This window comes from Protomyctophum parallelum (genome assembly GCF_964188405.1).
Source record: "Protomyctophum parallelum genome assembly, chromosome: 18".
Classification (NCBI taxonomy): domain Eukaryota; kingdom Metazoa; phylum Chordata; class Actinopteri; order Myctophiformes; family Myctophidae; genus Protomyctophum; species Protomyctophum parallelum.
In genome coordinates, this window is record NC_139716.1 from 46,270,705 (window position 1) to 46,297,469 (window position 26,765).

The 26,765-nt window shown below is 43.2% G+C and overlaps 1 protein-coding gene across 1 annotated transcript; it reads left to right on the forward strand.

Moving 5' to 3' along the window:
* The first annotated feature begins 953 nt into the window (after positions 1-953).
* On the forward strand, positions 954-22,341 carry mettl1 (methyltransferase 1, tRNA methylguanosine). Its single transcript, XM_083788527.1, has 6 exons — positions 954-1,121; positions 3,128-3,252; positions 3,821-4,005; positions 17,256-17,369; positions 20,627-20,728; positions 21,959-22,341. Exons 1-6 carry the CDS (start codon positions 1,045-1,047, stop codon positions 22,073-22,075), a joined length of 720 nt encoding a protein of 239 aa, XP_083644653.1. The 5' UTR covers positions 954-1,044; the 3' UTR covers positions 22,076-22,341.
* Positions 22,342-26,765: the final 4,424 nt, after the last annotated feature.

Genomic DNA, 26,765 nt, shown 5'->3' on the forward strand with positions numbered 1-26,765 from the left:
CATTTCTGTTTGGATGTATGGGCTGTCAAGGCCAGAAAGTAGTTTTTTGCCACTCAGTGGGGCAGTGGGCATTCCTGCATAACTTACAGTTATGATGATGATGTCACGTGACATGCATACCCTCTATTATCTTATTGGTCCTTGAGCTATATCACATTCTACACATTTTATCTAGATTTACATACATAGCATCCATCTAGATGTAGATCTGTTATCTCTCTTATTAGTCCGGGAGCATTATATCACATATCTAGATGTCTCACCATACATTATCTGTTATCTCTCCTATTAGTTTTATCTATGGACATATATAGCATACATCTAGATGTCTTTATATCTGTTATCTCTCCTATTAGTTTTATCTAAGGACATATGGCAGTGAAAGTTAGTAAGATGGAGGGAAAGAGCATTATTAAAAGAAAGATGAAGGAGAGAGATGGCAAAAGAGGTGGGAGGAGGAGGAGAGGAAGGGAAGATGGTTTTATGGAATTCAGAGGAAAGTAGGAGAGGTGATCAGGAAGGAGCAGAAGGGAAGAGACAGTAATAACACGTTTAAGATTTGGACATAGGCCTACAGGCCTAAATACAGCATTATTTATGAATGATAGGAAAACAACACAGGGAGGTTCGATCATTGTGGGGAGGAGGAAACAGTTGAGCATGTGATGATGAATTGTAGGGCATATGAAGGAGACAGAAGACAATTAAGGGAGAATTTAGCAGACATGAAAGAAAGGTACGACCTAGTAAACATGTTAAGGAAAGTGTCAGGAGACAGGTGCTATAGGCACATTTTTGAGTATTTGAGAGTAACCGTGTAACATACAGACACCAGTAGGTGGCGGTAATGCACAGATTTGTTTGCCAACCGCCAATAAACCCCACAAGAAGAAGACCAAAAGAAGAAGCCTTCTTGTTGACGTCATATGCATGCGACCCCGTTTTATAAACAACGTGGTTAGAAGTGGAACTTTTACAACTGATCATTTAAACACTAATAATAATAACACTAATAATTAATACTGATCCTACGTTTAATACAAGATGGCGTCGATGCCTCAGAAACGATTCTACAGACAGAGAGCCCATTCTAACCCCATGGCAGACCACACGTTTGAATAGTGAGTTGTTATTGTTTTATTATTATTATTATTATTATTATTAGTAGTAGTAGTAGTAGTAGTATTATTACTATTACTATTACTATTACTATTATTATTATTATTATTATTATTATTATTATTATTATTATACCAGAAATACGTTTTAAGTGAAATACTGACGGAGGAATAAACTCAATAAATAAAGAACTGCACACGTCAGAGGCATCAGCTCTGAGCCTCTGAACCATAGCTCTAATGCTCTGATCCATAGCTCTAATGCTCTGACCCATAGCTCTAATGCTCTGATCCATAGCTCTAATGATCTAACCCTATTAATATTTAATTAATATTAATATTACTATATTTATACAGTATGGAACTATAAGATCATTTAACTGTTATAAAGATCATTTTATTATGCAGAATGTTTCAAGTTATCAAAATATGCATAACACTCTTTTGAAAATAGCCGATCTACAACCTCTGAAATGTACAGCTCCTCAAAGAATTTGAATATTGTGTAAAAGTTAATTTTCTTCCGTAATATTAATTCAAAAAGTGAAACTTTCATATATTCTCAATTCATTGTGCATAAAGTGACTTATTTAAAACCTTTTTTTGTTTTAATCTTGATGATTATGGCATACAGCTCATGAAAATAAAAAAGATCCTATCTGAAAATATTAGAATATTTTACGAGACCACTAACAATTTACAATTTAGGCATTTAGCAGACGCTCTTAATCCAGAGCGATTTACATTAAGCAAGAACAAAAAAAATCACATAAAAAGCATTTATCATGAAACATGCGTAAGCTAAGAAAGTAACAGTGGAATATCTATATAATGAAACTATACATATATACTACTATGCTATACATATGTACTTTGGCGTGCTATAACTATATACAATGCAATTATAGTGGTGTCTACATAACATGCTATAAGTCTGTATCAAATGCTATCTAAGTCTACAGAAATGCTATCTAAGGGGGTAGGGTAAGTGCTATGGGCCATGATGGAGTCTGAAAAGGTGGGTTTTCAGACTACGGCGGAAGAATACACAAAAAAGAATATATATTTTTTAATCCAGAAATGTCGACCATCTGAAAAGTATATTATTAATGTATGCAGTTAATATGTGGTCTGGGCTACTTTTGAACAAATCATTTCATCAATGGGGCGTGGCATGGAGGTAATCAGCCTGTGGCACTGTTGAGGTGTTATGGAAGCCCAGGTTTGCTTTTTTCTTCTTTTTAAATATATTTTTTATCCCACGATTTTGTAACCCATTTTTTCAACCCTGTGTCAATCATCTAATGTGATCCTGGGCTCTACACACCCTCCACCAACCTATAGTCCCCATATATATATGGGGGACATGGGGAGAGCAACGGACTTGAACTCATGCTTCCTTCATGCCTGAGTGTCCAAGTTGCTCCTTTACACCTGAAGCCCAGGTTTGCTTTGATAACAGCCGTAAATTAATTTGTATTGTTCAGTCTCATGTCTCACACCTTCCTCTCGACGATACAACCTAGATTATCTGTAGGGTTCAGGTCAGGCCAGTTGGCTGGTCAGTTAAGCACAGTAATACCGTAAGTCGGGACTTGATCACTCCCGGCTGGGTCGCCTGAGTGAGGGGTATGATGTTGAGAGACCTCGAAACCCCGTTGACCTCAGGATACATCACTGAGGATACGTCCCAGGTGCATCCAAGACCTCAGGATACATCACTGAGGATACGTCCCAGGTGCATCCAAGACCTCAGGATACATCACTGAGGATACGTCCCAGGTGCATCCAAGACCTCAGGATACATCACTGAGGATACGTCCCAGGTGCATCCATGACCTCAGGATACATCACTGAGGATACGTCCCAGGTGCATCCAAGACCTCAGGATACATCACTGAGGATACGTCCCAGGTGCATCCATGACCTCAGGATACATCACTGAGGATACGTCCCAGGTGCATCCATGCCATGTTTTTAGCCATATATATTTATATATATATTTTCAGCCCAGTGAGTCCAGACACCATGGACTGGTCTCCTCTCTACCCAGAGCTCTACACACATCCAGGAACAGCTCCGACAGCTCAGGTGGAGTTTGCAGACATCGGATGTGGATACGGAGGCCTTCTAGGTACAGACGAGTCCTACATATATAAATATATACAGGGTATATATGTGTCCTACATGTATAAATATATACAGGGTATATATGTGTCCTACATGTATAAATATATGCAGGGTATAATGTCCAATACGGAGGCCTTCTAGGTACAGACAAGTCCTCACGAGCCCAGAAGCATTTCCATGTTGATATCCAGGGTATATACAGTGTATATACTGTATATACATACTGTGTATACTATACACACAGTATGTCCATACAGAGGCGTTTTAGCTAAAGGCCTACATTGTAAACTTGTATTGTATTTTTTGAGGGCCTCCTATATATAGAGGTTTAATGTTTGTCTTTCCATTAACAATGAACATAGTTTAATGTTTGTTTTGTCACTGAGCAAATCGGCATATTATGATGTAATGTTATGATGTAAGATGATAAGGGTTGGTAAAGCGTCCCTCACTTCACACGGGTGTGATTTTCTATTTATTTATTGTGTACTGTATCTACTCTATTGTAATTATCTCTCTCTCTCTCTCTCTCTCTGTCTGTACTGTATGCACTTCCCTCGGTGGCCACACAGTGGAGCTGTCTCCTCTGTTCCCAGACCGGCTGATGCTGGGGCTGGAGATCAGAGTGAAGGTGTCAGATTATGTCCAGGACCGAATCCGATCGCTGAGGGAGGCCACGCCGGGAGGCTACCAGAACATCGCCTGTCTGCGCAGCAACGCCATGAAATACATGCCCAACTTCTTCACTAAGGGACAGGTATGAAATACCATGAAATACCTGCCCAACTTCTTCACTAAGGGACAGGTATGAAATACCATGAAATACCTGCCCAACTTCTTCACTAAGGGACAGGTATGAAATACCATGAAATACATGCCCAACTTCTTCACTAAGGGACAGGTATGAAATACCATGAAATACATGCCCAACTTCTTCACTAAGGGACAGGTATGAAATACCATGAAATACATGCCCAACTTCTTCACTAAGGGACAGGTATGAAATACCATGAAATACATGCCCAACTTCTTCACTAAGGGACAGGTATGAAATACCATGAAATACATGCCCAACTTCTTCACTAAGGGACAGGTATGAAATATTCAATTCAATTCAATTTTATTATAGTGTCAAATCACAACAAGTTGTCTCAAGACACTTTACAACCAACAAAGATCCACCCAGAGCAGCAATATTGCGACAATGGTAACGAAAAACTCCTCCTTTAGGAAGAAACGTCAGGCAGAACCCGACTCTAGGGTGGGCGGCCATCTGCCTCCACCGTGTCGGGGGGGGGGGGGGGGGGGGGGGGGTAGAGGGAGAGAGAGAGAGATAGACAGAGAGAGAGAAATAGACAGGTGGGCTCCGTGGAAGGGTCTGGTCCACATCTGGTCGAGGTCGAGCTCTGTGAGGCCGGGTCCATGGTCACACTTCTGGTGGGCTCCATGAAGAGGCCTGATCCACGGTCACACTCGGCAGTCAGTTGGGGGTTAATATTAGAGGTCCACAGAACTGCGACGGGGAGGACGAAAAGAGACTCCGGGGAGAGATTGTTGGATTAGTGGCAGGCCTTACTGGAGCCTATATAGTGTATATTACAAGTACTGCTGGGAGACAGACCCACACAACAATGTACGACTATGATATCCAGCTAGACTTGGAGACAACTCTAGCTATAAGCTTTGTCGTAGAGAAAGGTTTTCAACCTAGTCTTGAATGTGCAGAGCGTGTCAGCCCCACGGACCGAAGCCGGGAGAAGGTTCCACAGCTGAGGTGCCTGGGACCTAAACGCCCTGCCTCCTATTGTAACTTTTGATATTGTTGGGACAGTAAGCATTTTTGCATACTGTAGACGCACTGGTAATCTATTTGGTTTGTAGGGATCAATGAGTTCTTTGAGATATTGTGGTGCCTGACCATTGAGAGCTTTGTAGGTGAGGAGAAGAATTTTGCACTCTATTCTGTGTTTGACCGGGAGCCAGTGTAGGGAGGCCAGTGAAGGAGTGATATGGTCTCTTCTTCTGGTACCTGTCAGCACACGCGCCGCAGCGTTTTGAACTAGCTGTAGGCTTTTCAGAGACTTACCTGGGCAGCCTGATAATAGCGAGTTGCAGTAGTCCAGCCTTGAGGTAACAAATACCATGAAATACCTGCCCAACTTCTTCACTAAGGGACAGGTATGAAATACCATGAAATACCTGCCCAACTTCTTCACTAAGGGACAGGTATGAAATACCATGAAATACCTGCCCAACTTCTTCACTAAGGGTTAAGGTAATAGAGCGTTGCAGTCCCGCCCCCTCGAGAGACCCAGAAAATAATTCCCCGTTCATTTTCCTCATAGACTTTTCAGAAAGTATTTATTTAAAGACCTTTTAAGCCTCGTACAAAGCCAACTCGAGTTGTGACAAATCATGACGACAAACAATGTTTTGGGCCGAACAAATAATTAGAAAGAAGAAAAAAACGGCAGGTTACGACACTTTTTGTTTCGTTTTTCTTCTTTGTAATTATTTGTTTGGTCCAAAATATTGTTTGTTGTCATGATTTGTCACGAATCGAGTTGGCTTCGTACGACGCTTATAAGGTCTTTAAATAAATGCTTTTTGAAATGTCTATGAGGAAATGCATTGGTAATTATTTCCTGGGCCTGGCGTCGTCATGAAAGGGGGCGGGACTGGGCCTGGCGTCATGAAAGGGGGCGGGACTGGGCCTGGCGTCATGAAAGGGGGCGGGACTACGACGCTCTATTAGTGTAGATTTTTGTCCTACACAAAGATTATATTCCCATTGACAATGAATGGATGATTCAATGATAAGGGCGCTCCTCACTTCACACGGGTGTGATTTTTTTTTTAATTAGATGCAACAATGTTTCTTCATGGGTCAGGAATGAGGCTTGTAGATCTGCTATTTTATACAACAGTCACGATGAACAACGCTTGTAGATCTGCTATTTTCAGCATGCAACCAAGTGTAAAATGACTTGTGTCTTTTACTTATACTGGATCTCTTGTCCACTAGTCTCTTCCTAACATTTGAGTCTAGTTTCTATTTGTTGTTGAAATTGTCAATATATTTAGTCTTAGTTTTAGTCATCGTAAGCCCAAAGCTTATTGATACCGGGTACTGGATAAGCCCAAAGCTTATTGATACCGGGTACTGGATAAGCCTAAAGCTTATCGATACCGGGTACTCGATAAGCCCAAAGCTTATTGATACCGGGTACTCGATAAGCCCAAAGCTTATTGATACCGGGTACTGGATAAGCCCAAAGCTTATTGATACCGGGTACTCGATAAGCCTAAAGCTTATCGATACCGGGTAACAATGGGTACTCAATTAGCTTCTTATGGGGTTTTTTCAGCTCCATCCCCAGTAATAATAAAATAATAAAGCCTGGAGTTCCACTGTGCTCCGTTTGGAACGTACAGAATGTTGGGGGTTTAAAGATGTTAACCCATTTCGACCTGAGACCAGATTCTACAAAATGTCTTCTAAATCCTGACAGTTTTCTGTAAAACCTCATGTTTATACATATATCAGTGGTTCTCAACCTTTTTCATGTCAAGGACCCCCAGAATTATGTATTTGGCTGGGGACCCCCATCTGAAAATATGTTGTTCCAGGAACCTCCCAGAAGCAAAGATTTGAGTTAAAAACGTTCGCTCTGAAAGAATACATATTCAAAGATTTGAGTTAAAAACGTTCGCTCTGAAATAATACATATTCAAAGATTTGAGTTCAAAACGTTCGCTCTGAAAGAATACATATTCAAAGATTTGAGTTAAAAACGTTCGCTCTGAAAGAATACATATTCAAAGATTTGAGTTAAAAACGTTCGCTCTGAAAGAATACATATTCAAAGATTTGAGTTCAAAACGTTCGCTCTGAAAGAATACATATTCAAAGATTTGAGTTAAAAACGTTCGCTCTGAAAGAATACATATTCAAAGATTTGAGTTAAAAACGTTTGCTCTGAAAGAGTACATATTCAAAGATTTGAGTTAAAAACGTTCGCTCTGAAAGAATATATATTCAAAGATTTGAGTTAAAAACGTTTGCTCTGGCCCAGGCCGTAGCGTAACGGTCTGGGCACCGGACTGGTAATCCAGTCGCAGTGTGCCGCGGGTTCGACTCCCGGACCCGACACGGCCTTTACTGCATGTCATCCCCCCATCTCTCTCCCGTTTCCTGTCAGCCTACTGTCTGTCCCTTCAAAAATCAATAAAAGGCGTAAGCCGCAAAAAAATATCTTAAAAAAAAAAAAAAAAACGTTTGCTCTGAAAGAATACATATTCAAAGATTTGAGTTAAAAACGTTTGCTCTGAAATAATATATATTCAAAGATTTGAGTTAAAAACGTTCGCTCTGAAAGAATACATATTCAAAGATTTGAGTTAAAAACGTTTGCTCTGAAAGAATACATATTCAAAGATTTGAGTTAAAAACGTTTGCTCTGAAAGAATACATATTCAAGGATTTGAGTTAAAAACGTTTGCTCTGAAAGAATACATATTCAAAGATTTGAGTTAAAAACGTTGACTCTGAAAGAATATATCAAGATTTAAAAATAAATAGCAGATCTACAAGCTCGTAGGGTGCCGCGCTTACGAGCTTGTAGATCTGCTATTTTTAAATAGCTGAAGTATAACATAATAATAATAATAATAAACTTTATTTGTATAGCACCTTTCATACATAAATGCAGCTCAAAGTGCTTCACAGGGCAGGGCACAAAAATAAAATACAATACAACACAAGTAGTTAAAATGATAGAACAATGGCAAAGAACAAAATTGAATTTAAGAACATAAAATAAATAAAAACACCACATGCAGCAAATTAGTCAGGGCAGGAACGTGCATAGTAAAACTCAACTAAAAGCAAGGGTGAAGAGGTGAGTCTTGAGTTGAGATTTAAAAATGTCTACAGAGGGTGCTTGTCTGAGCTCGAATGGAAGTTTATTCCAGGCTGTTGGGCCGTAGAAGCAAAAAGCTGCCTCACCATATTTTTTTGTGCACATTCTTTTAGGCACTTCAAGTAGGCCAGCATTGGAGGACCTGAGGGGGCGGTTAGGGACATATCTAGGTAGGCAGTCACGGAGGTACGGAGGTGCGAGACCATTGAGAGCTTTATAGACAAGTAAAATAATTTTAAAATCAATCCTAAAAACAACCGGAAGCCAGTGCAGTGATGCCAAAACTGGAGTAATATGTTCTCTCATCTTAGTTCTAGTTAAAACTCTAGCTGCTGCATTTTGGACAAGTTGTAATCTGTCAGTCGTTTTCTTAGGCAGTCCTGAAAAGAGTGCATTGCAGTAATCAAGCCGAGAAAAAACAAAGGCGTGGATTAGCGTTTTTGCATCGTCCAAGGACAAATAGGCTCTGATTCGTGCAATATTTCTAAGGTGAAAAAAGGCAATCTTGGTAACATGATTAATGTGTGAATTAAAATTCAATTCAGAATCAATAATAACCCCCAGGTTCTTTACTGTACTGTTACTTTCTACAGTCAGGTTGCCAAGTCTGCTTATTATTGATTATTTCTGCTCGCTAGAACCGATTATGAGAACTTCTGTCTTATCGTAGTGACATCGTAACATAGTGCTTAAAACACCCAAAGGGGTTCCCGCCCAGAATGGGTTAAAGTGATGTAGTGGAGCATACAGAATGAGGGGGTTTATAACGAAGGAGAACCTCGTTTTAAATCAAAGGCTCGCCGTCGGCTTTTAAAGTGGAAAACGTTACGACTGGAATGAGAGGCCAGTTTATGGCCTGTTGTTATGAAATGAAATGAAAGAGCAGTTTAATGGCTCAATATGTTCTTGGTTTATGACTGACCGGGCTTGGTTTCTGATGACACAGCAAGTCTCTCGCATGTACAGTATGTGACCGTCTGGCGTTTATCACCACTTATTATTATTATCCGACTGTCCTAGAACAATTTACAGTTCAGGCATTTAGCAGACGCTCTTGATCCAGAGCCACTTACATTTAAGCAAAAACAAAAGCATGGCATACATCACATATTTGACACAGACTTATAGCATGTTATGTAGACAGCACTATAATTGTATTGTATATAGTCATAGCACGCCATAGTACATATGTATAGCATAGTAGTAAATATGTATAGTTTATATGTATAGTGTATGTATAGTTTCATTATATAGATATTCCACTGTTACTTTCTTAGCTTACGCATGTTTCATGATAAATGTTTTTATGTGATGTATTCCCATGCTTTTGTTCTTGCTTAAATGTAAGTCGCTCTGGATTAAGAGCGTCTGCTAAATGCCTACATTGTAAATTGTAAATTGTAAATATATAAAAAGTAGTTATCATGAATCATGTATAAACTAAGAACGTAACAGTGGAGTATCTTATATGTCAACTATACATACTATACTATATTATATATTATACAATATACATGTGTATACTATGAAGTGCTGTGACTACATAGAATGCAATTCTAGTGCCGTCTACGTAACGAGCTATAAGTCTGTCTAAAATACTATCTAAGTCTACATAAAGTGCTATCTAAGGGGCTAGGCTAGGGCCAGTGGGCTCCAGGGACCCTCCAGGGGGTCCCCACTCCCCTCTAAGGGGCTAGGGCCAGTGGGCTCCAGGGGGTTCCCACTCCCCAGCTGAATGATAGGCGGGTCTGTAACCATGAGAGTGGCCTTTTTCTACACTCAGAGTTGAATTGACATCGATTTTTACAAAATAAATTGCGGGTCCCCCAGATAGAAATGCCATTAAAATGGGGGTCCGTACGCCTATTGCATGTCCAACTGGGGGTCCTTGAAATGAAAATGGTTGAGAATCACTGCTAGAGCCGTAACAATCTGCTCTTATGGGGGTCCCTGAATCACTGCTAGAGCTGTAACAATCTGCTCTTATGGGGGTCCCTGAATCACTGCTAGAGCTGTAACAATCTGCTCTTATGGGGGTCCCTGAATCACTGCTAGAGCTGTAACAATCTGCTCTTATGGGGGTCCCTGAATCACTGCTAGAGCCGTAACAATCTGCTCTTATGGGGGTCCCTGGATCACTGCTAGAGCCGTAACAATCTGCTCTTATGGGGGTCCCTGGATCACTGCTAGAGCCGTAACAATCTGCTCTTATGGGGGTCCCTGAATCACTGCTAGAGCCGTAACAATCTGCTCTTATGGGGGTCCCTGGATCACTGCTAGAGCCGTAACAATCTGCTCTTATGGGGGTCCCTGGATCACTGCTAGAGCCGTAACAATCTGCTCTTATGGGGGTCCCTGGATCACTGCTAGAGCCGTAACAATCTGCTCTTATGGGGGTCCCTGGATCACTGCTAGAGCCGTAACAATCTGCTCTTATGGGGGTCCCTGGATCACTGCTAGAGCCGTAACAATCTGCTCTTATGGGGGTCCCTGGATCACTGCTAGAGCCGTAACAATCTGCTCTTATGGGGGTCCCTGAATCACTGCTAGAGCCGTAACAATCTGCTCTTATGGGGGTCCCTGGATCACTGCTAGAGCCGTAACAATCTGCTCTTATGGGGGTCCCTGAATCACTGCTAGAGCCGTAACAATCTGCTCTTATGGGGGTCCCTGAATCACTGCTAGAGCCGTAACAATCTGCTCTTATGGGGGTCCCTGGATCACTGCTAGAGCTGTAACAATCTGCTCTTATGGGGGTCCCTGGATCACTGCTAGAGCCGTAACAATCTGCTCTTATGGGGGTCCCTGAATCACTGCTAGAGCCGTAACAATCTGCTCTTATGGGGGTCCCTGGATCACTGCTAGAGCCGTAACAATCTGCTCTTATGGGGGTCCCTGAATCACTGCTAGAGCCGTAACAATCTGCTCTTATGGGGGTCCCTGAATCACTGCTAGAGCTGTAACAATCTGCTCTTATGGGGGTCCCTGAATCACTGCTAGAGCCGTAACAATCTGCTCTTATGGGGGTCCCTGAATCACTGCTAGAGCCGTAACAATCTGCTCTTATGGGGGTCCCTGGATCACTGCTAGAGCCGTAACAATCTGCTCTTATGGGGGTCCCTGAATCACTGCTAGAGCTGTAACAATCTGCTCTTATGGGGGTCCCTGAATCACTGCTAGAGCCGTAACAATCTGCTCTTATGGGCTTCCCTGGATCACTGCTAGAGCCGTAACAATCTGCTCTTATGGGGGTCCCTGGATCACTGCTAGAGCCGTAACAATCTGCTCTTATGGGGGTCCCTGGAGAATCACTGCTAGAGCCGTAACAATCTGCTCTTATGGGGGTCCCTGAATCACTGCTAGAGCTGTAACAATCTGCTCTTATGGGGGTCCCTGAATCACTGCTAGAGCCGTAACAATCTGCTCTTATGGGGGTCCCTGAATCACTGCTAGAGCCGTAACAATCTGCTCTTATGGGGGTCCCTGGATCACTGCTAGAGCCGTAACAATCTGCTCTTATGGGGGTCCCTGGATCACTGCTAGAGCCGTAACAATCTGCTCTTATGGGGGTCCCTGGATCACTGCTAGAGCCGTAACAATCTGCTCTTATGGGGGTCCCTGGAGAATCACTGCTAGAGCCGTAACAATCTGCTCTTATGGGGGTCCCTGGATCACTGCTAGAGCCGTAACAATCTGCTCTTATGGGGGTCCCTGGATCACTGCTAGAGCCGTAACAATCTGCTCTTATGGGGGTCCCTGGAGAATCACTGCTAGAGCCGTAACAATCTGCTCTTATGGGGGTCCCTGGCACATCCTTTCAGTTTGGGGGTCCTTGGGGCTCGACACTCAACATTTTTCGTTTTTTTTAGTCAAGGAAATCAACACTGGTTTGACGGTCAATGGGCTTATAGGGGGGGGGGGGTCTGTCAGCTGTGTAAACACGTTGAAATGCCCCCAGAAAGTGTTATAAATGAAATAAGCCCCTTTCTATCCTGGACTGGCTCCTGGCCTTTAATTAATTCTGAGTTAAGGAAATAGCCACGGGTTTGTGAAACAATGGAGGTTAGTGAACGCAACGCACGCCAGGCTCAACATCAGCTGACGGTTCATAGAAGCAAGTGTTTTATCCACTTAGCCTGAGACGTGTTAGCTTTAGGTCCACAGCTTACTGTAGCAGGGTCACACCAGGCAAACGTTGATCATAATTACTTTACCTCGAATGCCCTCCTGGAATTATTTTCTGCCCAAACCGTAACCAAATTACGGGCCAGACATAAATATAACAGCCTTAAGTTCTGCAGTGCAATCCAGAGCCATCTAATAGAAGAGTTACCACATTTGAACCGAGCGCTCGAGTGCTGTTCATGCAGCCTGAATTAAGACAAGTTGGAGTTGGAAATACATTGTTTTCAACGAGGGCAAATTTTATTAAACGCACAGGCTACTTTTTTTTTGGAAATATGCAGTGTACATTAGATGGAATCAAATGGACCCTTATGGGTCTGTAACTGAGTGTACAAATGGAACCAAACGGACCCTTACGGGTCTGTAACTCTGAGTGTACAAATGGAACCAAATGGACCCTTATGGGTCTGTAACTGAGTGTACAAATGGAACCAAACGGACCCTTACGGGTCTGTAACTCTGAGTGTACAAATGGAACCAAACGGACCCTTATGGGTCTGTAACTCTAAGTGTACAAATGGAACCAAACGGACCCTTATGGGTCTGTAACTCTGAGTGTACAAATGGAACCAAACGGACCCTTATGGGTCTGTAGCTCTGAGTGTACAAATGGAACCAAACGGACCCTTATGGGTCTGTAACTGAGTGTACAAATGGAACCAAACGGACCCTTACGGGTCTGTAGCTCTGAGTGTACAAATGGAACCAAATGGACCCTTATGGGTCTGTAACTCTGAGTGTACTAATGGAACCAGCTGACCTCCTGAATGCAAAGAGTTTGAGTTAAAAATGTTCACTTTTAAAAGATATTTATATATTTAAAGAATTGCACAAATTCTCATTTTGTTTTCTTCAAAAACATCGGATCTACAATCCCATAGCACACTATGATGAGCTTGTAGATCTGCTATTTTTGAATAGAGGGTATACGCATGCATGAAGTGAATCTCAAACCGAGTTGCAAAGTGAGTTTAATGTTATTTAACGTTGTTTAATGCAATCAGAGAGGACTTTTCTGTGTGGATGTATGGGCTGTCAATCAGAGAGGACTTTTCTGTGTGGATGTATGGGCTGTCAATCAGAGAGGACTTTTCTGTGTGGATGTATGGGCTGTCAATCAGAGAGGACTTTTCTGTGTGGATGTATGGGCTGTCAATCAGAGAGGACTTTTCTGTGTGGATGTATGGGCTGTCAATCAGATAGGACTTTTCTGTGTGGATGTATGGGGCTGTCAATTAGATAGGACTTTACTGTGTGGATGTATGGGCTGTCAATCAGATAGGACTTTACTGTGTGGATGTATGGGCTGTCAATCAGATAGGACTTTTCTGTGTGGATGTATGGGCTGTCAATCAGAGAGGACTTTTCTGTGTGGATGTATGGGCTGTCAATCAGATAGGACTTTTCTGTGTGGATGTATGGGCTGTCAATCAGATATGGTGTCATTATGTTATGCTTTAGCTGTTGAAAAATAGCAGATCTACAAGCTCATAGCGCAGCACCGAGTGCCGCGCTACGAGCTTGTAGGTCTGCTATTTTAGAAAAATCTTGAAAATGACGCGCAAATCTTTGAATGTATATTCTTTCACAGCGAACAGTTTTAACTCAAATCTTTGCTTCTGGGGGGTTCCTAAAGCAAGCAGGGCCTAGTCAAGTACAAAGTATTGGTCTTTAAAGCAAGCAGGGCCTAGTCAAGTACAAAGTATTGGTCTTTAAAGCAAGCAGGGCCTAGTCAAGTACAAAGTATTGGTCTTTAAAGCAAGCAGGGCCTAGTCAAGTACAAAGTATTGGTCTTTAAAGCAAGCAGGGCCTAGTCAAGTACAAAGTATTGTTCTCAGTTCAAGTACAAACTTGACTGAGCTGCTAATATTTATATCTATACTTTCACTCTCTTCCCTTATATTATATAACTAACATTTAACATAAACATTAATTATCATTAACTAACCCTTACATAACAAACAGGCTACACGTGTATCGACTGAAGTATTGACAGGAGGAGTGAACAGTTGGTTTTGTTTTGTTTTTTTCTTCACCAGAAGTTCAGATAACGTTGAAATCTTTTTTGACCTATTTCCGTGGTTCTCAATCAGTGGTCCGGGGACCACCAGTGGTCCTTGAGGGAGTTCCAAGTGGTCCCCGCAGCTAAATTATGGAGAGTTGGTAACCAAATGGAGCTCTTGAGAGTGTAAAATTAACTCAAATGAGTTGAATTATTGTTCATCTGCATTACTTAATTTACAAGAAGTCTACACAATTAGAGAATTGTTATTTTGATCAACGTTTGCCTGTTATCTCTCCTAATGGTACCAACATCAACACAGTATGGAATTGTGGACAAAATCTTATCCAACGACAATGAAATATTTTTTAGTTTTGGGTCTGAGAGGCTAAATGTCATCAGATGGTGGTCCGTGGCTCAGATGGGTCTGAGAGGCTAAATGTCATCAGATGGTGGTCCGTGGCTCAGATGGGTCTGAGAGGCTAAATGTCATCAGATGGTGGTCCGTGGCTCAGATGGGTCTGAGAGGCTAAATGTCATCAGATGGTGGTCCGTGGCTCAGATGGGTCTGAGAGGCTGAATGTCATCAGATGGTGGTCCGTGGCTCAGATGGGTCTGAGAGGCTAAATGTCATCAGATGGTGGTTCCGTGGCTCAGATGGGTCTGAGAGGCTAAATGTCATCAGATGGTGGTCCGTGGCTCAGATGGGTCTGAGAGGCTAAATGTCATCAGATGGTGGTCCGTGGCTCAGATGGGTCTGAGAGGCTAAATGTCATCAGATGGTGGTCCGTGGCTCAGATGGGTCTGAGAGGCTAAATGTCATCAGATGGTGGTCCGTGGCTCAGATGGGTCTGAGAGGCTAAATGTCATCAGATGGTGGTCCGTGGCTCAGATGGGTCTGAGAGGCTAAATGTCATCAGATGGTGGTCCGTGGCTCAGATGGGTCTGAGAGGCTAAATGTCATCAGATGGTGGTCCGTGGCTCAGATGGGTCTGAGAGGCTAAATGTCATCAGATGGTGGTCCGTGGCTCAGATGGGTCTGAGAGGCTAAATGTCATCAGATGGTGGTCCGTGGCTCAGATGGGTCTGAGAGGCTAAATGTCATCAGATGGTGGTCCGTGGCTCAGATGGGTCTGAGAGGCTATATGTCATCAAATGGTGGTTCCGTGGCTCAGATGGGTCTGAGAGGCTAAATGTCATCAAATGGTGGTCCGTGGCTCAGATGGGTCTGAGAGGCTAAATGTCATCAGATGGTGGTCCGTGGCTCAGATGGGTCTGAGAGGCTAAATGTCATCAGATGGTGGTCCGTGGCTCAAATGGGTCTGAGAGGCTAAATGTCATCAGATGGTGGTCCGTGGCTCAGATGGGTCTGAGAGGCTAAATGTCATCAGATGGTGGTCCGTGGCTCAGATGGGTCTGAGAGGCTAAATGTCATCAGATGGTGGTCCGTGGCTCAGATGGGTCTGAGAGGCTAAATGTCATCAGATGGTGGTCCGTGGCTCAGATGGGTCTGAGAGGCTAAATGTCATCAGATGGTGGTCCGTGGCTCAGATGGGTCTGAGAGGCTGAATGTCATCAGATGGTGGTCCGTGGCTCAGATGGGTCTGAGAGGCTGAATGTCATCAGATGGTGGTCCGTGGCTCAGATGGGTCTGAGAGGCTAAATGTCATCAGATGGTGGTCCGTGGCTCAGATGGGTCTGAGAGGCTAAATGTCATCAGATGGTGGTCCGTGGCTCAGATGGGTCTGAGAGGCTAAATGTCATCAGATGGTGATCCGTGGCTCAGATGGGTCTGAGAGGCTGAATGTCATCAGATGGTGGTCTGTGGCTCAAATGGGTCTGAGAGGCTAAATGTCATCAGATGGTGGTCTGTGGCTCAGATGGGTCTGAGAGGCTAAATGTCATCAGATGGTGGTCTGTGGCTCAGATGGGTCTGAGAGGCTAAATGTCATCAAATGGTGGTCCGTGGTGGGTCTGAGAGGCTAAATGTCATCAGATGGTGGTCCGTGGCTCAGATGGGTCTGAGAGGCTAAATGTCATCAGATGGTGGTTCCGTGGCTCAGATGGGTCTGAGAGGCTAAATGTCATCAGATGGTGGTCCGTGGCTCAGATGGGTCTGAGAGGCTAAATGTCATCAGATGGTGGTCCGTGGCTCAGATGGGTCTGAGAGGCTAAATGTCATCAGATGGTGGTCCGTGGCTCAGATGGGTCTGAGAGGCTAAATGTCATTAGATGGTGGTCCGTGGCTCAGATGGGTCTGAGAGGCTAAATGTCATTAGATGGTGGTCCGTGGCTCAGATGGGTCTGAGAGGCTAAATGTCATCAGATGGTGGTCCGTGGCTCAGATGGGTCTGAGAGGCTAAATGTCATCAGATGGTGGTCCGTGGCTCAGATGCTGAATAAATAAATAATCCTTGATGTGAAAAGAGTTGAAAACCACTACTAATAAACACGCATGTTTATTGTGAATAGATCTGTATGTAATTAACACAGATCTGTATTGCTTTCTTCACACCCTTTGTACCTGTTTTACCTACAGTATGTTGTTGTTGTTTATCTACAGTATGTTGTTGTTGTTTATCTACAGTATGTTGTTGTGTGTTTCAGCTCAGTAAGATGTTCTTCCTCTTTGTACCTGTTTTACCTACAGTATGTTGTTGTGTGTTTCAGCTCAGTAAGATGTTCTTCCTCTTTGTACCTGTTTTACCTACAGTATGTTGTTGTGTGTTTCAGCTCAGTAAGATGTTCTTCCTCTTCTTTACCTACAGTATGTTGTTGTGTGTTTCAGCTCAGTAAGATGTTCTTCCTCTTCTTTACCTACAGTATGTTGTTGTGTGTTTCAGCTCAGTAAGATGTTCTTCCTCTTCTTTACCTACAGTATGTTGTTGTGTGTTTCAGCTCAGTAAGATGTTCTTCCTCTTCCCGGACCCTCACTTCAAGAAGACCAAACACAAGTGGAGGATCATCAGTCCAACGCTGTTAGCAGAGTACGCCTTCACTCTGAGAGTAGGGGTGAGTCCTGGACCCTACGCCCTACACACTAGACCCTACACACTCTGAGAGTAGGACCCTATGCCCTACACACTAGACCCTACACACTCTGAGAGTAGGACCCTACGCCCTACACACTAGACCCTACACACTCTGAGAGTAGGACCCTACGCCCTACACACTAGACCCTACACACTCTGAGAGTAGGACCCTACGCCCTACACACTAGACCCTACACACTCTGAGAGTAGGACCCTACACACTAGACCCTACACACTAGACCCTACACACTCTGAGAGTAGGACCCTACACACTAGACCCTACACACTCTGAGAATAGGACCCTACACCCTACACACTAGACCCTACACACTAGACCCTACACAATAGACCCTACACACTAGACCCTACACACTAGACCCTACACACTAGACCCTATACACTCTGAGAATAGGACCCTACACCCTACACAATAGACCCTACACACTAGACCCTACACAATAGACCCTACACAATAGACCCTACACACTAGACCCTACACACTAGACCCTATACACTCTGAGTAACCCCTCCCCCCCCCCCCCCCCCCCCACACACTGCTCACCCTGGCCTGTAGAAAGTGAAAAGGTGAACAGCAACGAGTTAACTTTAACACGCGGTGAAGTTGAAGTCTGATCATAGTTGAACCTTCCAAGAAATCTATATTCTCCTGAGGCTATCTGTCCAAAGCAAACAGCACTGACATATCCTAATATTCTGCTAACGCTATCTGTCTGCACTCCAGAGCAAACAGAACTGACATATCCTACGAGGTGATTAGCCGCAGTGTCGGAGCTAGGCTAGTTTTTTTTTTTTTTGGAGGGAACTCTTGCCCAGATCATTATTTTTTGGAGGGAACTCTTGCCCAGATCATTATTTCGACTTTCGAGGCTTGAAGAGTTGAAGATGAAATATGTGTTTTCTTTGTATTGTTGTGTTAAATGAGGACACAGGAGTGTTATCTATCTGGGATAATATAATGATATATATGTAATAAAATCACACCTGTGTGAAGTGAGGGGCGCTCCTATCATCTACACTATAGCTGAATATAGGAGGGGCTAGAGCCCTATAAATCTACACTATAGCTGAATATAGGAGGGGCTAGAGCCCTATAAATCTACAGCTGAATATAGGAGGGGCTAGAGCCCTATAAATCTACACTACAGCTGAATATAGGAGGGGCTAGCGCCCTATAAATCTTCACTATAGCTGAATATAGGAGGGGCTAGAGCCCTATAAATCTACAGCTGAATATAGGAGGGGCTAGAGCCCTATAAATCTACACTATAGCTGAATATAGGAGGGGCTAGAGCCCTATAAATCTACACTATAGCTGAATATAGGAGGGGCTAGAGCCCTATAAATCTACAGCTGAATATAGGAGGGGCTAGAGCCCTATAAATCTACACTACAGCTGAATATAGGAGGGGCTAGAGCCCTATAAATCTACACTATAGCTGAATATAGGAGGGGCTAGAGCCCTATAAATCTACACTACAGCTGAATATAGGAGGGGCTAGCGCCCTATAAATCTACACTACAGCTGAATATAGGAGGGGCTAGAGCCCTATAAATCTACACTACAGCTGAATATAGGAGGGGCTAGAGCCCTATAAATCTACAGCTGAATATAGGAGGGGCTAGAGCCCTATAAATCTACACTATAGCTGAATATAGGAGGGGCTAGAGCCCTATAAATCTACACTATAGCTGAATATAGGAGGGGCTAGAGCCCTATAAATCTACAGCTGAATATAGGAGGGGCTAGAGCCCTATAAATCTACAGCTGAATATAGGAGGGGCTAGAGCCCTATAAATCTACACTATAGCTGAATATAGGAGGGGCTAGAGCCCTATAAATCTACAGCTGAATATAGGAGGGGCTAGAGCCCTATAAATCTACACTATAGCTGAATATAGGAGGGGCTAGCGCCCTATAAATCTACACTATAGCTGAATATAGGAGGGGCTAGAGCCCTATAAATCTACACTATAGCTGAATATAGGAGGGGCTAGAGCCCTATAAATCTACACTACAGCTGAATATAGGAGGGGCTAGAGCCCTATAAATCTACACTATAGCTGAATATAGGAGGGGCTAGAGCCCTATAAATCTACACTACAGCTGAATATAGGAGGGGCTAGAGCCCTATAAATCTACACTATAGCTGAATATAGGAGGGGCTAGAGCCCTATAAATCTACAGCTGAATATAGGAGGGGCTAGAGCCCTATAAATCTACACTATAGCTGAATATAGGAGGGGCTAGAGCCCTATAAATCTACACTATAGCTGAATATAGGAGGGGCTAGAGCCCTATAAATCTACAGCTGAATATAGGAGGGGCTAGAGCCCTATAAATCTACACTATAGCTGAATATAGGAGGGGCTAGAGCCCTATAAATCTACAGCTGAATATAGGAGGGGCTAGAGCCCTATAAATCTACACTATAGCTGAATATAGGAGGGGCTAGAGCCCTATAAATCTACACTATAGCTGAATATAGGAGGGGCTAGGGCCCCTCAAAAATAAATAATTAACTGATGGATCAAATGATGATATTTATGTAATATAATGACTAATTAACTGATAGATCGGCGTTCCGTCCGCGTGCTTGCTTTGCAACGTAAACGTTTGTTTCCTCATGCCAATAAAGCTCTAGCCTGGCTAATAAGCCAGACTCAAATCACACGGTCGTGTGGTATTTGAGTCTGGAGAGGCTGTGTATGGATCTTGTTTCCCGGGGGGGCGGGTTGAAACATTTTCTCTTTGACGCAATTGGTCAGAGCTACTGTCAGTCAAAGGTCTCAAGCATTGAAAGTCACTGTACCAAAGCCCGCCCATATTGCATACCGTGTCCCGATTGGCCGCCCCAGTTCTCTGGTGTAGGAAATGGGCGTACAATTGAGCCTCTCCAGACCGTAATCCGCTGGCAGGCAATTTGTTTTTGCCAATGGCTGATTCGGTCTGGTTTATTAACCAGGCTAATAAAGCTCCTTTGGATTGACTTGAAAGTCCCGGAAAAGACACGCTGTGATTGGCCAGTAGGCAGCGTGCTTTCCACACCTCCGCCTCCCCCTATTTTTTACAGGTCTCCAATTAACTGCAGCGACCAATGAGGTATCTAGGGTCTTATATCATTATCTATGGTTGCAGGGATTGGTCTAGACTAATTGGTGTGTTTGGATCTGATTGGTTGCAGTGTTTAATTGGTGTGTGTATCTGATTGGTTGCAGGGCTTGGTGTACACAAACACAGATGTGGAGGAAGTGCACATCTGGATCGTGAAGCACTTCACGGAGCATCCTCTGTTCACGCGAGTTCCTGACGAACACCTGGTACGATTTATTATCTATTGAACACCTGGTACGATTTATTATCTAAAGAACACCTGGTACTATTTATTATCTAAAGAACACCTGGTACTATTTATTATCTAAAGAACACCTGGTACTATTTATTATCTAAAGAACACCTGGTACGATTTATTATCTATTGAACACCTGGTACGATTTATTATCTAAAGAACACCTGGTACTATTTATTATCTAAAGAACACCTGGTACTATTTATTATCTAAAGAACACCTGGTACTATTTATTATCTAAAGAACACCTGGTACTATTTATTATCTAAAGAACACCTGGTACGATTTATTATCTAAAGAACACCTGGTACGATTTATTATCTAAAGACCACCTGGTACTATTTATTATCTAAAGAACACCTGGTACTATTTATTATCTAAAGAACACCTGGTACGATTTATTATCTAAAGAACACCTGGTACTATTTATTATCTATTGAACACCTGGTACTATTTATTATCTAAAGAACACCTGGTACTATTTATTATCTAAAGAACACCTGGTACGATTTATTATCTAAAGAACACCTGGTACTATTTATTATCTAAAGAACACCTGGTACGATTTATTATCTAAAGAACACCTGGTACGATTTATTATCTAAAGAACACCTGGTACTATTTATTATCTAAAGAACACCTGGTACTATTTATTATCTATTGAACACCTGGTACGATTTATTATCTAAAGACCACCTGGTACGATTTATTATCTAAAGACCACCTGGTACGATTTATTATCTAAAGAACACCTGGTACTATTTATTATCTAAAGAACACCTGGTACTATTTATTATCTATTGAACACCTGGTACGATTTATTATCTAAAGAACACCTGGTACTATTTATTACCTGCTTTTTCTGCTTTTTTTTTAAATGTATGGAAATGATTAATTCAACAGGCTGAGGACATCATGTGTAGCAGTGTGTGTGTTAACCCATTTTGGTCTTAGCATCCATGACGTGCTTTAGCTATTGAAAAATAGCAGATCTACAAGCTCATAGCGAGCCACCGAGTGGCGCGCTACGAGCTTGTAGGTCTGCTATTTTTGAAAAATCGAAAAGAGCGACTGACATCGAAGACATTTTTAGAATCTGATCTCAGGTCAGAATGAACACTGTCAGGAGGATGTAGAAGACATTTTTAGAATCTGATCTCAGGTCAGAATGGGTTAATCCAGGTGTCGGTTGTTCTGACAGGCTGATGACGTCATCGTGGCTCGTCTGGGGAGCTGTACAGAGGAGGGCAAGAAGGTGCAGAGAAACGGAGGCCAGAACTTCTTAGCCGTGTTCCAGAGGGTGGAAGGTCCAAACTAAAGACCATGGAGGTGTTCCAGAGGGTGGAAGGTCCAAACTAAAGACCATGGAGGTGTTCCAGAGGGTGGAAGGTCCAAACTAAAGACCATGGAGGTGTTCCAGAAGGTGGAAGGTCCAAACTAAAGAACTTCTTAGCTGTGTTCCAGAGGGTGGAAGGTCCAAACTAAAGAACTTTGGGCCGATTCATACTCCTATTTTACCGCTGTTTCGGCGCTGTAGTGCCGAAATGATTTCGGCTCGTCAGAAATTTTCAGTAGCACCGAAGAGCCGACTTTAGGAAGGAACTCTAAGTTTGAGATTTAAGATTTATTTTATTTACTTTTCACATTTATCCATAAATAGCCGATCTGCAAGTTCACAACGTGTCGCTATGCGAATTCAAATAAGTGAATTGCTTAATGTGCTTTAATTAGTTTAATTAATGTGGTTTAATTGTGTTTTTTGGCATTGAACTTTGGAACATTATGTGTAAAGAATATATTTATGTTGATAAATACCTGAAATATACAAAGAAATTAATGACATATTATTTTATTTTTTTACTTTTAAAAGAATAGCTCCATTTAGCTGGGGACCACCTGGAACCCCCTAAAGGACCCCTGGTGGTCCCTGGACCGCTGGTTGAAAACCCCTGCCCCATAGCTAATGGAAATGCACGTGGAATGCAGTGCATTCTGGGAGAGCTGCTAAATTAGATAAGCTCATGAGTGCATAATAATTGTGTTTATGTCATTAAGACCTGAGAGAGCAGAATCTACAAACGGTTTTCATTCAGCAGAGATAAATAACATGAATGCACAATTATGTTAATTATGTTTATATGGCATTAGAGGGCCGTGTCCTCGTTTACTCCTTAACATCCAGTCTTCTACACTGCGCAAAAAGCATGGAATATACGGACGTGTACATTAACAGGAAACTCCCGTTCAAACTTTCCAACAAATTCCGGTAAACTCCCGAATGATGTATGGGGCTGTCAATCAGATAGGACTTTTCTGTGTGGATGTATGAGCTGTCAATCAGATAGGACTTTTCTGTGTGGATGTATGAGCTGTCAATCAGAGAGGACTGTTCTGTGTGGATGAATACTGCACCATATATATATTTTTTTTAAATATTTTTTTATCCCACGATTTTGTAACCCATTTTTCACCCCTGTGCAAATGATCTAATGTATATCCTGGGCTCTACACACCCTCCACCAACCTAGTCCCCATATATGGGGGACAAGGGGAGAGCAACGGAGTTGAAATCATGCTTCCTTCATGCCTGAGTGTCCAAGTTGCTCCTTTACACCTGACAGGGCGAGAGTTTCCCTGGTTGGACGTAGCGCGTGGAAGGAACACGTTATTCCAACCAGTTCCTTTCCCCTCCATCGGGCGCCCCGGCTGGCCAGGGGGAGGCAGTATAGAGACCAGGATTACTACATGTTTTTTGTGAGGGTACCTACTACCTACCCTAGGGGACACGGGGAGAACATGTGAGGGTACCTACCCTAGGGGACACGGGGAGAACATGTGAGGGTACCTACCCTAGGGGACACGGGGAGAACATGCAAACTCCACACAGAAAGGCCCTTTCGCCAACCCCGCCTTCGGGTATGGGCACTGATGACACGGAGGAGGAAACACGCCGCCAGCACCCACAGCGCCCCGAGCGGGAATCGAACCCAGGACCTTCTAGCTGTGAGGCGAGTGGCGACAGCACTACCAACTGTGCCACGTGTCCCCCCCAACACTGCACCATATTGTAAACAAGTGAGTGCTTAATCATGATAATCATTAAGCTTAATTAATCAGTTAATTCAGTTAATCTGTTAATTAATTAATCATTAAGCTTAATCATGGTTGTAACAGTTTTTGTGTTGACTTTAGTTTATTGATGGACTAATTGTTGCCGTTTGGCAGCCCCTCATCTTGCTCGCTAAACGGGGCTTTTAAAACATGTGCAAGTCGTTCATTCACCACTTTATAACCTTAACTCTTTAATGAATCATAAAATGTTTAGTAATAAATCCTAAAACATTTATGTTTAATAAATCATAAAGTGTTTATGTTTAAAGGGGGGGGGGGCAGACATGTGGTGTATCGATCACATGCACTTGATTATTTCATAACAAGGACTGGTCAGTACAACAGTATCAGACTGTGGTTGTACCGGTCAGTACAACAGTATCAGACTGTGGTTGTACTGGTCAGTACAACAGTATCAGACTGAGGTTGTACTGGTCAGTACAACAGTATCAGACTGTGGTTGTACTGGTCAGTACAACAGTATCAGACTGTGGTTGTACTGGTCAGTACAACAGTATCAGACTGTGGTTGTACTGGTCAGTACAACAGTATCAGACTGAGGTTGTACTGGTCAGTACAACAGTATCAGACTGTGGTTGTACTGGTCAGTACAACAGTATCAGACTGTGGTTGTACTGGTCAGTACAACAGTATCAGACTGTGGTTGTACCGGTCAGTACAACAGTATCAGACTGAGGTTGTACCGGTCAGTACAACAGTATCAGACTGTGGTTGTACTGGTCAGTACAACAGTATCAGACTGTGGTTGTACCGGTCAGTACAACAGTATCAGACTGTGGTTGTACTGGTCAGTACAACAGTATCAGACTGTGGTTGTACCGGTCAGTACAACATATCAGACTGTGGTTGTACTGGTCAGTACAACAGTATCAGACTGTGGTTGTACTGGTCAGTACAACAGTATCAGACTGTGGTTGTACTGGTCAGTACAACAGTATCAGACTGTGGTTGTACCGGTCAGTACAACAGTATCAGACTGAGGTTGTACTGGTCAGTACAACAGTATCAGACTGTGGTTGTACTGGTCAGTACAACAGTATCAGACTGTGGTTGTACCGGTCAGTACAACAGTATCAGACTGTGGTTGTACTGGTCAGTACAACAGTATCAGACTGTGGTTGTACCGGTCAGTACAACAGTATCAGACTGTGGTTGTACCGGTCAGTACAACAGTATCAGACTGTGGTTGTACTGGTCAGTACAACAGTATCAGACTGTGGTTGTACCGGTCAGTACAACAGTATCAGACTGAGGTTGTACTGGTCAGTACAACAGTATCAGACTGAGGTTGTACCGGTCAGTACAACAGTATCAGACTGTGGTTGTACTGGTCAGTACAACAGTATCAGACTGTGGTTGTACTGGTCAGTACAACAGTATCAGACTGTGGTTGTACTGGTCAGTACAACAGTATCAGACTGTGGTTGTACCGGTCAGCACAACAGTATCAGACTGAGGTTGTACTGGTCAGTACAACAGTATCAGACTGTGGTTGTACTGGTCAGTACAACAGTATCAGACTGTGGTTGTACCGGTCAGTAGGAGTATCAGACTGTGGTTGTACTGGTCAGTACAACAGTATCAGACTGTGGTTGTACCGGTCAGTACAACAGTATCAGACTGTGGTTGTACTAAACAGTACAACAGTATCAGACTGTGGTTGTACCGGTCAGTACAACAGTATCAGACTGAGGTTGTACTGGTCAGTACAACAGTATCAGACTGAGGTTGTACCGGTCAGTACAACAGTATCAGACTGTGGTTGTACCGGTCAGTACAACAGTATCAGACTGAGGTTGTACTGGTCAGTACAACAGTATCAGACTGTGGTTGTACCGGTCAGTACAACAGTATCAGACTGTGGTTGTACCGGTCAGTAGGAGTATCAGACTGTGGTTGTACCGGTCAGTACAACAGTATCAGACTGTGGTTGTACCGGTCAGTACAACAGTATCAGACTGTGGTTCTACAGGTCAGTACAACAGTATCAGACTGTGGTTGTACCGGTCAGTACAACAGTATCAGACTGAGGTTGTACCGGTCAGTACAACAGTATCAGACTGTGGTTGTACTGGTCAGTACAACAGTATCAGACTGTGGTTGTCCTGGTCAGTACAACAGTATCAGACTGAGGTTGTACCGGTCAGTACAACAGTATCAGACTGTGGTTGTACTGGTCAGTACAACAGTATCAGACTGTGGTTGTACTGGTCAGTACAACAGTATCAGACTGTGGTTGTACTGGTCAGTACAACAGTATCAGACTGTGGTTGTACTGGTCAGTACAACAGTATCAGACTGTGGTTGTACTGGTCAGTACAACAGTATCAGACTGTGGTTGTACAGGTCAGCTCCCAGGTTTTAATGTGTGTCTATGTGCAGGGCGTCAGCCCCATGGGGGGGGGGGGAATAGAGTTTAACCTGTGATGTCATGCCATACTTTTTATTTCTGTGTTTTCTATTAATTTGGTCATTAAGGTCCACAGAATGAGAGGGGGGGGGCGCCCCTCAAGGGGCCATACTTTTACACAAATAAAAAGTATGGCATGACATCACAGCTCCCTGGCTACTGGCTAGTATGAACATTTCTGCATTAACCATTTCAACCCTGACCGGTCATGTCATATGCATTGCAGACAGGCAGACAGACAGACAGACAGACAGACAGACAGACAGACAGACAGACAGGCAGGCAGGCAGACAGGCAGACAGAAAGGCAGGCAGGCAGACAGACAGACAGACAGTACGTAACCATGAACTTTACCACACTAGTCTGGGAACGACACCCCCCCCCCCCCCCCCCCCCCCACCCCATGGCACAGAGCCAACAATATGTATCACAGGGAAAGACCCCTCCCTCACCCCCCCCCCCCCCC

Excerpts from the sequence above, each read along its gene's own strand:
- mettl1 (XM_083788527.1), top strand. The coding sequence starts at position 1,045 with ATGGCGTCGATGCCTCAGAAACGATTCTACAGACAGAGAGCCCATTCT. Across the intron at positions 1,122-3,127 it reads GCAGACCACACGTTTGAATA|CCCAGTGAGTCCAGACACCA; the intron begins GTGAGTTGTTAT and ends ATATATTTTCAG. Across the intron at positions 17,370-20,626 it reads CCTTCACTCTGAGAGTAGGG|GGCTTGGTGTACACAAACAC; the intron begins GTGAGTCCTGGA and ends GATTGGTTGCAG.